Source organism: Chinchilla lanigera, unplaced genomic scaffold, assembly GCF_000276665.1.
Source record: "Chinchilla lanigera isolate Chin_1 unplaced genomic scaffold, ChiLan1.0 scaffold00006, whole genome shotgun sequence".
NCBI classification, from domain to species: Eukaryota; Metazoa; Chordata; class Mammalia; order Rodentia; family Chinchillidae; genus Chinchilla; species Chinchilla lanigera.
This window is the reverse complement of record NW_004955407.1, coordinates 944,033-960,651: the sequence shown is the minus strand read 5'-3', so window position 1 is coordinate 960,651 and position 16,619 is coordinate 944,033. Positions and strand designations below refer to the sequence as shown.

Sequence of the window (16,619 nt, the reverse complement as noted above, 5' to 3'; positions counted from 1 at the left end):
AAAAAAAAAAAAAAAAAAAAGCCACAAATGCTTCATGCACTATTCGGTCAATAACATAAAGCATATCAAATATAATTAACACCTATAATTAAACAGTACTTAAAGTTTAACTTGTTCTCGTAGAGCGATCTGGTTAAAGATCACTTCTCTTCAAAATGCATCTTTTTCCTCTTGTCACCTTCATCACCCTTGCTTACTTGATAAACTTTCTGATTCAGTGCCTGCTTCTGTTTGATCTCCGTACTTCCGATCTCACATCTCTTTAATAAGTTTGATTCACCATCGGCAGACTTTACTTTCATAGACTTGTTCTCCTTTTGCCATATATGCCTGTTTTCAGTCGAAATATGAATTGGTAAGGCTGTCTTCTGAGACTCTTGATGCCATATTGCCAATAACTATGTTGTATGCTTTCTTTCCACTCTTAGGTCTTCTCTGTAGCCAAATTGGTTTCCGCTCTCTAAAGCTGTAATACTCATTTCCATTTCTACACAGTTTTTACCTATTTCATCATTCTCACCTTCCATCGGATAGGTCCCAAATAAATGCTACGTGTATAGTCTTAAAATGTTGATTTTAGCTACTATACGAAATATTAATATGTTCCTTCTAGAAACTCCAGGCATTTATTATCCATATCATTTATGTGGTACAGTATTTAATTGCAGCATTTAATTAATCTAATATTGTTACATAACTTGAGGTTTATGCTTATTAGCACCTCAGGGACTGGAATTCATATAACCTATATCCTCTACTATTTTATTATATGCTGAGTGAATAATAATTGCAGTTAATTATACATTTCCAAAGTTATTCCACCTGAGAATAATTGAAAGTGATTGTACTTGAAGATGCAAGTACAATCTTAACAATTCTTGCAATAGTACTGTTAATTTTATGTTAATTACCCAGTTTGTAAAGGTGCAAATAAAGGAAATTTACACATACATTCACATTGAAATAGTCAAACATGAGAGCTGAATATATTCATCAACGTGATAATTTGAGATAATGTTCTAAAATTGCAGGTTTCAATATAAAAGTATATTATAATTTATAATTATCATCTTAAATATATGCACTTAAATATGACATTTTATTAATGTGTGTAAAACGATGTTCTTTGTCTTCTGCAAGTGTTGGTCCCTGTAAGCCTTATTAGAATATAATTTACCAATATTGAATGAATATGAAAAATTTGGTTTTATTAACTCATGGAATATCAAAGACCACTATAAGATTTAGTTATTCATTTAGTAAATATTTACTGAGCACCTAATGTATGTTGTAAGCACTGTCTTAAAGGATGAGAACTTTAATACAAACATAATTGCTCACAAGTGCATACACTCTAATATTGAAATGGTTATGGAATCAAACCACTGCCAATCAAATACCAATAAAAGGTACTTATAAAACCTATAAAATACCTATACCTATAAGTACCTATAAATACCTATAAAAGAAGGTGTGTGCCCTATGCAGTTGGTACATACAGATAAAAATTGATGTATATTGCTAATACAATTGGTCTGTACCAATATCTTGTTTTAACTTAGTGATTGAAGTATGTCCCAACTTTAGAAATTCTGATATGAAATGTATAAAATAGATTCTTTAAAGGGTTTGGAGTTGCATAAAAGTCTGCTAAGAATTCCTCTACTAAGTTTAAAATATTTTCTTATGCATGAACATTCTCATATGTAAAATATATCTGATCAATGAGATGGATTTATAACTCTGTAATAGAAAACTGTATGTGGTTCTTGGTTCTCAGTAGAAATCCTGACTACAAGTTTATGAAATGCTATAGCTGATTTTACAGAAGAGCTCTTTCTTACCATGAAAATTGTATTTTTCAAGCATCAGCTTACAGATGATCTACCTGAGTATAAAATAGTCATTGAAAAACTCAGGTACAGGTCAACAGCATTAATGCATGGAATGGCTCTGTGTGTGGAACTAAAGATGAGACAGATTAGGAGACCATATTTACAACCAGACACATCAAATATGTAAAACCCACACAGTTTCTGCTGATTACACAGCCATATAGAGCTACTGCAAGCAATGCACTGGACATTCTGAATCTTAACTGTGTGCTGTTTGCTGCTACGTTTTGCCCTTGAATGTACCCCTGCAATCCATGAGACTATATCACATCCAAACCGCAATGGATCAATGTTGGTACTCTACTTGTACCAGATGGAAGATACTGTTTCCATTTAGTTCTACTCAGTATTTATAGAACATTCCAAAAACGTAGATGAAGGTTTTGGTAAGCTATTTTAAGATGGTACCTGAAAGATAGAATACAAACTACTACTCAGTACCTCTGTGCATTGCTTATGTCTCACCTCCACGACCTTGAACAATTGCTTGAGCCTCCTTATTTGGGAAATGGGGCTATTAAGACATCATGAAGCCTTTGTAAGATGTAAATAAAATGATATCTATAAAATAACTGTTTTGTTCTCAAGCTAGAAAATGTTTTAATTTTTACATTGATTTTCAATATGCTTAAGAACTCCCTCTAAAAAAGACAATGTATACTTTTCTTACTTAAGGAAAATCTCTAGTGTTTACCTTACATTAGTAATTAAACATTTAATATTTACGTTAGTTTTCTGTATTTTTCAGTTACAGAAATGCCAAAAATATATGACTGCACAATATTTACAATTGTCAAATTGAAGAATGGACTTTAAGTTTGTTGTTAAACCAACAGAGATATACGGTATCAAAGCACTGAGGCGGCAGAGCATGTGGCACTTCGGGCAGTGGGGAGTGAGTTTTGTTAAAGTGTTTGAGTCATGCATACAATTCATTTTATGAGTCTGCTCTGAAAACTGAAGCATGAAATATCTTGCTTATTTTTTCATAAAATAAGGTGGCCATAAAAAAATTTAAATGAAATAAAAGTTATGGGATATATTTTTATTCCAAATAGCCTGAATAAAGCTATCTTAGTTCTGCTTCCTACCATTATCTCAAACCAAAAATATGAGAAATGAAATCATTTATTAAAACTATATCAATTAAATTCACAGGAATATTTCTATTATAAAATGGGTAATATAAACAACAACTTCAATTCATCCTTTAAACTTTATGATTCACTCCATCCTGCACTAGAATGCAAAGTCAGCATACTCTTCCAAACAGTGGTGCTGTTCTAATTACAAATGCAGCTTATGAAGAAAATTCAGATTATGAATTAAAATGGTTTTAGACTTTAACTTTGCTGTCTTACCATATGATCTCAAGCATGTGTCTCAATTACACAGTGATGCAAAAGAAATTAACCAGAAACACTAAATCTATTGGAAGAGAAAGTAGGTAAAAACCTCGAAGACATAGGGGTAGGCAGAGAGTTCATGAATAAAAACCAAATTGCACGTGAAACACTTGAAAGAATCAACAACTGGGATCTCATCCTACTGAAAAGTTTCTGCACATCTAAAGAAATCACCAGCAGAGTCAAAAGAAAACCCACAAACTTGGAAAAAATTTTAGCTGATTGTCCCTCAGACAAAGGGCTTCTATCTAGAACATATAAAGAATTAAAAAATTTCAGCCCCTCCAAATTCAAAGACCCAATCCAAAAATGGGCAGCGGAGATGAACACACATTTCTCAGACAAGGAGATACAAACAGCAAATAAATATATGAGAAAATGTTCAACATCATTAGTTATTTGAGAAATGCAAATTAAAACAACACTAAGATTCCACCTTACCCCAGTAAGAATGGCTAGCATTAAGAAATCAACCAATAACAAATGCTGGCGAGGTTGTGGAGATATAGGAACCCTTCTCCACTGCTGGTGGGAATGCAGACTGGTGAAACCACTGTGGAAATCAGTTTGGAGATTCCTCCAAAAACTAGGTCTAGAGGTCCCATTCAACCCAGCTATCCCCCTGCTGGGTATTTATCAAATTTACTCAATACAGGAATCAGCTGACTTGTGACGATGCCTTCTGAGCAGCACCCAAGTGATCAGTGCATAAACAGATGTGCTGCCTGAGTGATGTGAACTCTTAGGCAGTTAAACTTTTCTGCCTTCTCTACTCAATGGCAGTGAAATTTAAAAATATACCACACCATCTATGAAAACAGTAAAATACATGCTGCCTTTGACAATTTCTTAAATTACATTCATGAGTCCAAATAATTTCAGAAGTGATGCAAATCACATATTTTACTGATAAGTTATTTAAGTTTATCTAAACTAACAGACAAAATAAAATACCTATGAGGAAAAGCATTCAATTACACTAATATCTGTTCCTGTCGTAGAGGTACAATTCACTGTTTCATCAGAGAACTGCATAGCCTGGTATGCCAAGTAAGATTTTCCATGGACTTTTGTCTTCTACTTTTCTGATAATAAGGTTAAATCTACAAACTATTGCTAACAATAGATAGCCTAGCCATTCAATTTTTAAAATAATGTGTAGAATAGATTACATATTTCTTGGTATTTATTTTAAATGAAACATAATTTTTTTGCAATTTTGTATGTGCATGTGAGTAAAAATTGCTTCAACTGTTCCTAAATAAATACTTAAATTTTATGACTTCTTTTTTATGAGGACAGTAAAATTTGAACCTTCTATAAGGGAAATTGTATGGTAGGATCTGAAGTTCATCACTATACACACACTGAGTGTTGCTTAAACATGTAAAATTTCATAGATCTTTACATTATATGTCACATCTTCTGATGATTACTTTAAGAAATCACTTAAAGTTCCTCAAGTTACTTGTTTTTGAAATAGAAAATTATGTGCTTCAACTTATCTATAATGTACTTTAGAAAAATACTTGTTTTGCATTTCACAGATCCACCATTTCTCCAATATATTGTGTTCATCCTAGCATTATTGCTACTCTTAGCAATAAGGGCAAAAACAATTTCAAAAATATTTCATAAGTCATGATTTATTTTTTATTATTCTCCACTGACTATGTTTACTCCAATTATATGATGATGTGATATTTAGTAAGTTGTATGTTTTGGTTAATATAATTGATGAAATATATCAATAAATCTCCATTCTCTTAGGGTACTTAACCAGTAAGACTAAGAGTATGTAGAAGGTATGACAGTTTGCTAAATGTTATGGTGACAAAATACATTAGAAAAACAACTTAAAGGAAGAAAAGTTTATTCTGGTTTACAGTTTCACAGTTTAAGTCCATACTCAATTTACTCTGTTGTTTCTAAGACTATGATGAGACAGAAATAAGTAGAAGAGTGTTTTGGAAGAAGGCTGCTCAATTCATGGTAGGTGGGAAGGAGAGAAAGAATGAGAAAGGAAGGGGCTTGGGACCAAATACAGCCCTCGAGGTAGCACCTCACTCGCTTCAGCAAGGCCTTCCCTACGATTTCATAGCCTAACAATGTCACTGATTATGATCTCATGCATGGATTAATCCACTTGATGAAATTACAGCCTTTATAATCCAGTCACCTTCAAAAGCCCTACATCTAAATATATTTAATTTAACAATAACTTAGATCAAAACCATAACATTCTGCCACATCTCTAAAGGCTAAAGTTGCTCTTGTAAGGTTTAAAGCATTTAGTTCAGCTGCAAGAATCTCCAGAGTTGTAGAATTTCCAGCATTGTTCAAAATGTCAAGTCCAAATTCTCTTCTGAGACTCAGACAGCTCTTATCCATAAGTCCCTATAAAAATAAAAGACATATTATATACTCCCAAGATACAATGGCACAAGATAATTGTAGTCAGGGTTTGCAAGGGAAACAATACAGGACACACAATTTATAGGATTATTTTATAATAGTCACCCCAAAGAGTCATATACATGAGCGTGCAAGAAATCTGTCCACACATTAAAGACCAAAAGCATCTACCTGAGGGCCTTAATCGCACAGCCCTGTTCTGCGTGAGTCCAGCTGAAGATCTAGAAACCATAACAATGCCCCCATGAATCCAGCTGGAGGCCAAGAGCCAAAAATATCTCATGCAGGCCTGTTTCAAGGATCTGTGCTGGGAAGACCGAAATGTCAGTGCTGGAAGCTAGAGAGTCTGTGCCAGCGGGTTGAAGGATCTGTGCTAGCAGGCTGAAGGATCTGCACTGGAGCCAGGAAATGACGCTCAAAATGAAACCAAAGCTTCCATGAAAAGTATCACAGCTATCCTCAGCAACAGTGGGGTCCCAAGCTCCTTCGATAATCAAGACAGCTGAGTTCCCATCAGGAAAGCCAATGTGACAAACTTCTCCAGGAAAATGAGCAGTGCACCATCTGGCCAGGAAGCGATACTCAGAGTGAGGACCAGAGCTCCCGCAAAGTGAACTGTAGCCATGCTCAGTGACAATGAGGTCCCGAGCTCCTTTGACAAGCCAAACAGCCAAATTCATCGAAAGCTAGCAAAACAAGCTCCTCCAAGAAAACCAACAGCTTTCAACAGCTTTTCTTATTTTCCAGTTCTGCCTCTGATGCTGCTGGCAACAATCCTCAGGTGGACCTCTTCCACCCAGCACCATGCTGGATCAGTTCAGCTGGGTGTTAACAAGTTGACCACCAGTTGTCAATCCACCACAATAATCATTCCCACTGCAAAAGAAAGAATACAAAAATAGCAAGGATTTGGACCAAAGCAAGACCAAAACCCCCTCGGGCAAACATTAAATTCTATAGCTTCGTGTTCAGCATTTAGTGTACATTTGGCATGATGTAAACTGCAAAGACTCAGACAGCTCTGTCCCTACAGCCTTGCTGGTTGTGTTCTAAATGACCTTTTCTTGAGCTGACTCTACGTGATGCCTTAGCTTGACAGACATCCCATGTTCCTGGTGTCTCCAACTTTCAGGGGTTGCCATTGCAGTTTCAACCTTATTTACATAGCTTCATGCATCATCTCAGTGGTTCCTGGCAGGGACTTAAACTCCTTCATACATTGTCTGGCCTTCCAGACCTGCCTTTCAAATTTGGGTAGGAGCCTGTATGACCCACAATTCTTGCATACTGCACACCTGCAAAACCAGCACTATCTAAGCCTTCTTGAAAGTCATTTCTGTAGCAGCTTCTGAAAGCATGGATGGCTGAACTCAGGAAAATGCTGAGCCCTAAATAAAGTGGGATCTTTGGGGCTCTCATCTTAAAGAGTATTTCAGAGTCGTACATTTATTTCCTTATGCCTGGTATGCATGGAGTCTGATCATTCCTTCAAGGCTTCTGTCCTATCATACTGGTGGAAAGTATTGGCTTCTTTTTATAACACTAATTTCTGCAGTAACCCCACATTTCTTGGCCTCAACTTTACACCCACCTCTTTTCTGACGGAAATACAAGCTTTGCAAATCTTTCTAGCCAGCTTTTGCTCTAGATTTTCACTATAAATCTGGACAAAAGCAGTCAGTAATATCCATGCCACCACCTGAATGCTATACTGCTTTGAAATTTCCCCTGCCAAATAAACTATCACCTTTAAACCCAATAAACCCAAACCTTTAGGACATGGACAGAATATAGACAAGTGCTTTGTCAAAATGTAATATAAATGGCTCTGATTTAATTCCCAGTAGAATCCTTGTTCCTATTTCAAACCTCATTTTAGATCCAAACCTTAGGAGAAGGCTTACTGTAACAAGGATAAAGCAAGTGGGAAAGGTCAGCATGTCAACACAATTTCATATAATGAATATCAATATCTGAAATGAGTATCATGTGGAGGAATTACAATTCACTTAGCAATGGAACTTGGTATGGCTTACAGCAGTAAAAAAAATCCAGGTTCACTTCAGACATTTCTGTTGTGTATATATCAAGATGTAGAACTGTTCTGTCAAATGGTATGTTTATGTTCATCAGTAGGATATACTGCCAAATATGTATTCAAAATAGTAGAAAAAGTTCAAACTTCCCTAGTAGTATATGACAGTTCATGCTATCATATCCTCTCCAACAACTGTTTTGTATTTCTCTTTCATCTTGGACATTCTGGTTGATGGCAACAGGATTGCATTATACTTTGAAATAAAATTTTAAACCATTTTATTGAGAAACTAAATATAAGAGATACAATAAATATATAATAGCAGGAAAAGACAATTAGGGACAGAAAAGAGTGTAAGGTGACTCAGCAGTCTGATTTTTACTTGTCTCCAAAATGAAACAATATACAACACCTGAAATAAAAAGAGAAAAAGGATGCAAAATATATGCAAAAGTCCTTTTTAAGAGACACCAGGTAACAAAGATGATAAATAAAATAGTATAATTCTATAGTTATATCAATTTCATATCTTGAGACCATTTCCAGCTTGTAAAAGGTCAGAAAGAACTTGATTTTTTTTAAGAACCTGATTTTAAAAATCTGGGATTTGTGATTGTGAGTTAAGAGCATAGATCTTAGAGTACACATGGGACCAGGAATTTAAGTTTCACTAGACAATGTATGAGAGGACAGTGCTACTCTGGAGTGGAGCTATGGGGAAGGTCCTCTGTGAGCCCTTGTCAGGGTTTTGTTGCTAAACCAACCAAGGAGATAAGAATCTCCATAGAGGTCTGATGGCAGAAGAAAAGCAAATGGGACAATAACAGAGCAGGTGGGATAAATAGAATAGAGTAGTACAGAAGACTTAAAGCCTCCCTATATGAGGAAACAATTAAGTGTAAGTAAAATGAAGAGCACAATTAAAGGGCAAACATTGTCAAGTTGGATTCAAAACCAATAACGATATCCAAGTAAGTACTTGCTTCCTACCAGAAACATTTTAAATCTAAAAACACAAATAGATAAAATCCTGTGGTGCAACTTAACAGGAGTTACAACTCTGAAAAGGCCATCAGGGAAGGGTTCATTGATAGGGTGACATCTCAACTAAGATCTGATGGAAAGAAGGAGCAAACGATGAATATAGCTTGGGGTCAGAACAAGCAGAAAAGGTCCTGTGGAAGGAGCAAAGTTTGCTTTAAGCGTTAAGAAGCATCTAAAAGGAAGCTGAAACCCCTTCAGATAAGACATTATCACTTAAATTTTTGTTCAGAAAGTAAAATGGAACAATGTTTGACATACCAAAATTTGATTAAAAACAGACTGTTTTATATACTAAACAATATTTGTGGCTAAAATTTAAATGGCAGATAAAAAAGAAAAATAAAATAGCTCTTATTCTATGCCTTTGTAATAATATATAAATTATATTTAAAATACCACTGGACTATTCTCAATATTAGCCCTTTATTTAGACTTAATTCTTTCTTTCTTTCCTTTTTTTTTTTTTTTTTTTTTTTGGTACTGGGAATCGAACTCAGGACCTTGCACTTGCCAGGCAGGCACTTGTGCTGCTGAGCTACATCCCCAGCCGCTAGACTTAATTCTTTATAAATTGACTACTTTATTAGATTTTTAAATACTGTAATTGTTTAAAGGTATTGCTCAACTTTCTAGATAAGTTCAACTTTTAAAGTTATTTGAGAAACTATTAAATACTCTGAATTCAGTTATTTTTAAATTGGGTAATTAAGTAGAAAATATTTACTAACAAAAATGTATGTTTGATTTATTAATATTTGTGGCTTGCTGTCTTACAACTATTACCTCTTAGGATCAAATTTATAAAATTGCATATGTTTTAAAAAACATTTCATTTATCAAACCACCAGTGGAAATAACTATATATGTTTTTCATATACTCAGGTTTTCCATTGGTTGGAAGAAATATTTTGATGATATAGTCATTTTTATTAGCTGAATATTACTAATTTTGAAGAAATTAGAGAGTTTATAATAATTTTATACCACTATTCCCTGTGGATACTGATATTGAATACCTAATCTCTTAATAGCAATTTTCCAGTGAAGAATTGATAGTTTTCTTTAACTTAAACTTCTTGATAATTCATTAAACCTTTTATAAAACCAAACACAAAATATCAAAATATAATACATTTCTAGTAAACTAAAGAAAGTTTAGCTACTAACAAATGTGCTAAACATATACCAGGTCCAAACTGAGACTTTGTCCTTGGGTACCAAGAAGATTAAGAAAGAAGTGGAACACAAGTGCATGTCTAACAGTGTGAGTCAATGTTTTTAATGCCATTTTCCAAAGCTACGAAAGCCATCATGTGTACTGCTGGTTATGGGCATCCTTAAACATGTGAAGCACGAATGGTTTGTGTGTGTGCTTATGTGCATGTTTGTGTGAGTGTGTATATTTGCTTGAGGTACACTGATTTTAAAATTTAGCAACTTCAAATAGAATGTCATAATTTTCTTACGATTTTAAGTAATGCATTGGTCAGCTTTTCTTTTGCTGAGAGAAAATACCTACTATCCGCAATCTAAAACTAGAAAGTTCATTTGGCTAATGGCTTCAGAGGATTCAGTTTGGGCAAACTGGCTCCAAGGCAGGAATATCATGGCAGAAGGATTTGGTAGGGAAGACTGCTTACTTCCTGAATTCCAGGAAACAGAAAAGGGAACAGTGCCAGAGAGGAAGGAGAGAGGATCAAATATAGATCCCACACTCATGCTTTTATGGTCTGTCCAAACACACCCAAGACTGTGCTTTTGTAATCCCTTACAAAGTTCCCAAGCCAATCAAGATGACAGTTAAGCTTAACATTACAAACTGCTAACTTGATTTTATTAATATTAATGAATATATTGACATTTCTGTGTATGTGTTACACTGAACTCTTTAGATTCTAAATATGTATAAGTTAAAATGTTGCCCAAACATCCTCTAGAAAAATTACTAAAAAGAAATTGTTTTTCCTGTTTTTACAGCTTGCAGACCAGGATTCTATAAAGCATTTGCTGGAAACACTAAGTGTTCTAAATGCCCTCCACACAGTTTAACCTACATGGAAGCCACTTCTGTCTGTCAGTGTGAAAAGAGTTACTTCAGAGCTGAGAAAGACCCACCTTCTATGGCATGCACCAGTAAGTCCACACCTTGTGCATTTGGAATCCTGCATCCAACCCCTTGGGTTTCTTTACGCTTAATTATAAACAAATGTACAAAGTCCTGTGTTATCAGTATAATGTGTCTTTGGTAAGGAAAGAGCCCTATCTTCTCTGAATCATTGTCTTTCACATGGTTTTAAATCTGCATTTACTTCTCAAAATTTCCACTTCTTCTTGGTGTATTCATGCAGAAACTACTTTGACACCCTGCAAATATTACCTAAGCAAGACCTGTGGTTGCTAACTTAAGACGGTTTAAGAAAAAAGTAGAAGTGATAAACAAAACCTCTGCTCATCACTTTAACCATGTTACAGCACATGAATTATGAAAATAAAGTTTTTTTGGGGCTAGGGAAAGTTTGAATCTCCTTGACATTTGTTTTCAGGGAAGCTGTTTTTGAGTTTGTCCATATTTCCCCCTCAGTTTCTCCTCACTGTTTTGGTTGGAACCAGTAGAATGTTAGTTCTAAATGTGAAGGTCATTTCAATGCCTACACTCAGAATTTTAGATTATTTCTGTCTTCTATTATTTAAATCTTGTGAAATACCTATACATTTAGAAAATAAAAGTGAATTATTAATACATTGCTAAGCCAGACAAAAGTAAAATGTCACACTCAGTTATAAAGGATTTTTAAAATTATAAACAAGATATTGCATTATTTTCTTATTCCCTTTAATGATTTGATCAATCTTCTATTCTTACATCTGGTAATCTGAGCAACTTCATTGAAGATAACAGTATGTAATATAACAACCACTGTTAATCCCTATCATTTGGTTTGAAACCCTGTATCATTTTTAATGTTCTTGCTTTGTTTTGTTTGTATTTTGCTATTATTCTTTTTTGTAATATTTTCTTTAAAATAAAAAATTTTAAAAGAGAAAATTTATCATTCTTGATGATCAATGGGTACAAAAATATTGCTTGTATAATTCTATAGAAGCAAAAGTACTATAGATAAAGAATTATGTTATGTCACATATTCCTTAGAGACAAGAGTTGTCTCAGCTTTTAAGCTTAAATGATGCCCCTCAGGTTTCTATGTTTAACTATAGGTTTTATTGTAAAATGATTTTAGAAAACATAATTGACAAAAAATGCAACACATTCATTAGCAGATGTAATATTTGCTTTCTATTGGAAATTTATTTTTTTATTTTAAAGATAAAAGAACAAAAACATATTAACAAACACATACATTTACAAAATAATACAAAAACAATACAAGAAATACAGAATTTCAGACAAGGTGATAGGAAATTAACAGTGGTTGGTGTATTACATATTGATATCTTCAAATTAGTTACCTACATAAACAAATATAGACATGTAAGATTGATTAAGCAATTAACAATAACAATAAACAATTCTATATACATAATTTTCCCCTTCTTTCTTTTCTATTTTTCCCTCATTCCAGTTGTTCTTTCCTTTTGAGCAGTTTTTATTGGAAATTTTAAATGACTACTTTCTTTGGACAATTGCTAGATCTTTTTCTTGAGAATATACTTTAAATTTTCAGTAGAAAAATATAAATTATAAATATTATTTATTATAAAAATAATTTATAATGATAAACCTTGTTGTTAGTATACATATATATTTTCTTGTGTAATTAGTGTATATTATTATATTGTAATATGAATGATATACTACAGTTTAAGTATATGGAATTTTTTTTATAGTCACTGGTCTGCCAAATAACTGTCTTTTAAAATCTGCATATGAAATGGAACGTAGATTCTTAATTGAGTGATGAGGGGGAAAAGAATCAGTGTTTTTTTATGTTCATAGGCCATAAATAGACAATTGGTAAATTGAAAAAATAAAATGATTCCCACCTTCAAAAACTCTTTGAGTGTTATAGGGGAGTAAATAGGAGGGTCTATTCCCTGGAATGAGAGGCTAGCTGAGGAACAAAACATGAGATGAAACAAGCCCATAAATACTGTGAGTTTTTCTGCCACTGTTGAATCAGACATGTGCATATATTAGTTTAGCATTTTGTTACTTCAATTTATTTCCTTTTTCAAAAGACTGGTATGTACACGACATTTTTAAAAACTACTGTACTGAATAGGCTAACAAGAGGCGAAAAAAGAAGAGGTTTAATTGTCACCCCTGAGCAGAAACTTAGGAAGAAGTGCGCTGTTGTTGCTGCTGGGGAGGAAACACAGTTCAGTCTCTGTCACCACAGTTCTTAACTGTCATGGAGCCCTGTAACAAAAGACACATTAACAACAGAAAAGCAAACAGTTACTAATGTGTATATGTGGGAGATACTCAGGATGTGCAAATTTCAGAGATGAGTTTGAGTTCGGGCTTAAATAAACTGAAACAAACCAAAAAGGCTGTTGGGACAGGAAAGTGTAAAATAAACAAGAAAATCACAATAAAGAAAGGCCTATTGTGCACTTAACTTACAGCCTTCTTCATGAGAGCAGTCTCTGCCCAGTCATCTGTCTCCTGAAAAGACAGAGAAACAGTCTTTAAGTGGAGGTTTCCTTTACTGATATGCATTTCCCTTACTAAAGAGTAACGTTTATTTGTTTGTTTGTTTTCAGAGCTCCTCCTAGGTTGTCTGTAGTCTCTCAAAATAATCAGCTCAGAATAGTCTTTGTGCCTGAGGGGCATATTTTGGAGGGGCATATGCTGCTCTTCTAAATTGCCCTTAGGGGTCAAAAAAGAGAACCCAAAGTAAGAACAAAGCAGCAGGGATTTTTCTTCTGCAGCCACCAGAGCATCCACTGTCAGTGCTCCTCTATGATGCCTCTGTGCGAGGCTGTTTTGGCCTTGTTTAGTAAGGTTTCGATACAGCTTACTAGGAGGTGCACCATCCTATACAGCCAAAGCATTTGAGATGGAATCTTGATGTGCACTAGATCGGTACAGTTGAACAAATTAGTTAACCTCCCCTGGCCTGACTTGCACCAACCACAGAAATAACAACAATATGTACCATATAATGTTGTCCCAATGATTAATAAAAGAAAAGTACTAAAACCAGTATTTTGCACAAAGTAGATATTCTGTAAAAGTTAAGTAAAGAAAACTCTTGTATTTTAAAAGTTTCTGGTAAGTTAATATTCAAATACTAAATGATTTACATTGAACTATTACGCTAGGCTAATAGCATCCATCATTTATATTCCTACAGACTGAAGGAAATAATGTACTGACTTAAAAAAAACTTTTCTAGTACCTGTTTGCAGTACATACTGATTGGGACTTGGCTCATGTAATAACATGCCTTAACTATTTTTATGTCCCCTTCTCCTCTCTTCCACCTCTTCTCCCAAAACTCTTGGTCCCATGCCCATTTGAAAAATATCTCCCTTTTTCCTATCCTTTATTTTCCTCTTTAATTTATTTAACTTTGAGTTTCTCATATAAAGAATGATGCAGTAGTTAAACATACATGTCTGAATTATTTTGCTTAACATTATGGTCTCAAGGTATATGCATTTTCATAAAAATGACTCCAATTTATCCCTCTTTATAGCAGAGTAGCACTCTTCGTGTATAAACACCAAATATTATTTATCTATTTTCTGTTGATGAAAATACAGACTGCTTCCAGAGTTTAGTTCTCATGAATTATGCTGCTATAAACATGGCTGTGCATGTATCACTGTAGTATGATACCTTTAAATCTTTCAGAAAGATAAAATGGAATGGAAAGAGCTAGGTCAATTAAAATTTCTTCTTTAGTTTTCCGAGGAATTTCACACTGATTTCCATATTGATTGTACTAGTTTACATTCCCACCAGGAGGAGGGTCCTGTTTTTCTTTAGCATTTGTTATTATTTGATTATTAATTATAGCTATTTTCTAGAATAAAATGAAATCTTAGTGTTGTCTGAATTAGCATTTCTATAATAGACAGAAATTGTGTACATTTTTCATGTATTTATTGGCCATTTGCACTTCTTTTTCTGAGAAGTATCTATTCATTTCAGTTACCTATTCGACTGAATCTTCTATATTGGAGGCTATAATTTTTATTACTTTATATATTCTATGTATTACTCCTCTGTCTGAAGAGTAGCTAGAAATAACTTTTCCCATTCTGTAGGTTGTTTCTTTTCTCTGTTTGTTTGTTTCCTTTGCTGTGCAGAACATTTTTAAATTTGATGTAATCCCATTTGTTGATTCAGGAACTTATTTCTTGTGCAATTGGAATTCTGCTCAGAAAGTCCTTTTCTATACCTTTGTATTTAAAATTTTACCTATTTTATCTTTTAGCAAATTAACTGTTTCTGTTTTTATATTTAGAGCTTTAATCCATCTTGGTGTTAGTTTAGCATATGGTGAGAAATATGAGTCTAGATTCAGTTTTGGCTTGTGGATATCTAGTTTTCCCAGCATCATTTGTTAAAGAACCTCTCTTTTCCCCAGTGTATATTTTTACCCTCTTTGTAAAAGATCAGATGACTGAATGTCCCAAGAACAAGAGCAACATAAATCTAAGGCTAGTATCAGGTTAATAATACCCCCTTGTTATTGCAGGTTGATCAGTTCCACAATCTCCCAAACAAATGTATGGCAAAGGCTAAATAAAAAGAGGCAAATGGAGTGGTTTCAGGGCTCCAAGAGGACCAAAGCCTTCTCACAAAATTCAAAATTCTCTCAGGGCTAACTCCAAGACTTTTGTTGGGTGGCCCCTATTTATTTGATTATCAGAAAAAGGGAGGTGAGTACTCAGGGACATCTCCAAGTAAGGTATTAAATTCATCCTTAATAAGAATTAAGTTAATCCCCTCAGAAGTGAGATGACTGAGGCTATAGTTTTTATATAGTTGAAGTCAGACCCAGGTGTCCTTGGCTGGGCTCTTGTCTTATCCTTTGAGGCTTTCTGGCTTCATCCACCATTACAGGCTTTAGTAAGATAATGACTCACAGAGTTTCACTTACTATGAGTCTACCATCCATTTCCAGACAAGGAGCCAAGGCTCATAAGTAAGCATGAAAATCCAATTGGTTAATTTAAGTCCTGCTCAGGTCTGCTTCACAGTGGTCCCCATCAAGCTAGCACAAGTAAGTAACTTATAAAGATCAGAACAAAAATGAATAAAATTGAGAATAAGAAAACCATACACAGGATGAATGAATTATTTTTCTAGGATCTTTGATGCATTATTATGTTATTTTGGCTCACTCTTTTTCTGATACAGGCATTCACAGCATAATTTCTTCCTTAGGAATGTTTATATTGTGTCAGTTAGTTTTCAGTATGTTGTACTGATGTTATCATTTCTTTCTAGAAAGTTTCTGATATTTCCTTGATTTCTGCTGTGATCCATTGATAATTAAAGAATGAATTGTTTAATCTCCATATGTTTGCATAATTTCTGTCATTTCTTTTGCTCTTGATATCTAGTTTCAGTGCACTATGATCAGATAATATGTGTGGGGTATTTTTGCTTTCTTATTTAAGACTGATATATGATCTAGCATGTGCTCTATTTTGGAGAAAATTCCATGTTCTGTTAAGAATGTGCATTCTTTTATTGTTTGGTAGAACACTGTAGATACTGAAAAAGTGCAATTGTTTCAAGTCATTTAAATCTGATATTTCTTTGTGCATTTATTTTTGTCTGACTGATCTGTCATTTGTGATAATGTGGAACTGAAGTCCCCTACTATAATTTTTTTTTAA

General features: G+C 34.1%; 1 protein-coding gene across 4 annotated transcripts in view; it reads left to right on the top strand.

Annotated features, from left to right (window-relative positions):
- The window catches only part of Epha6 (EPH receptor A6), an 822,128-nt gene that overhangs the window by 259,891 nt on the left and 545,618 nt on the right, over nucleotides 1-16,619 (top strand). For all 4 annotated transcript variants that reach the window (XM_013503527.1, XM_005375499.2, XM_005375500.2 and 1 more), the window contains exon 4: nucleotides 10,776-10,931. In XM_013503527.1, the coding sequence (XP_013358981.1) occupies nucleotides 10,776-10,931 (156 nt within the window). The remainder of the gene's footprint in view (nucleotides 1-10,775; nucleotides 10,932-16,619) is intronic.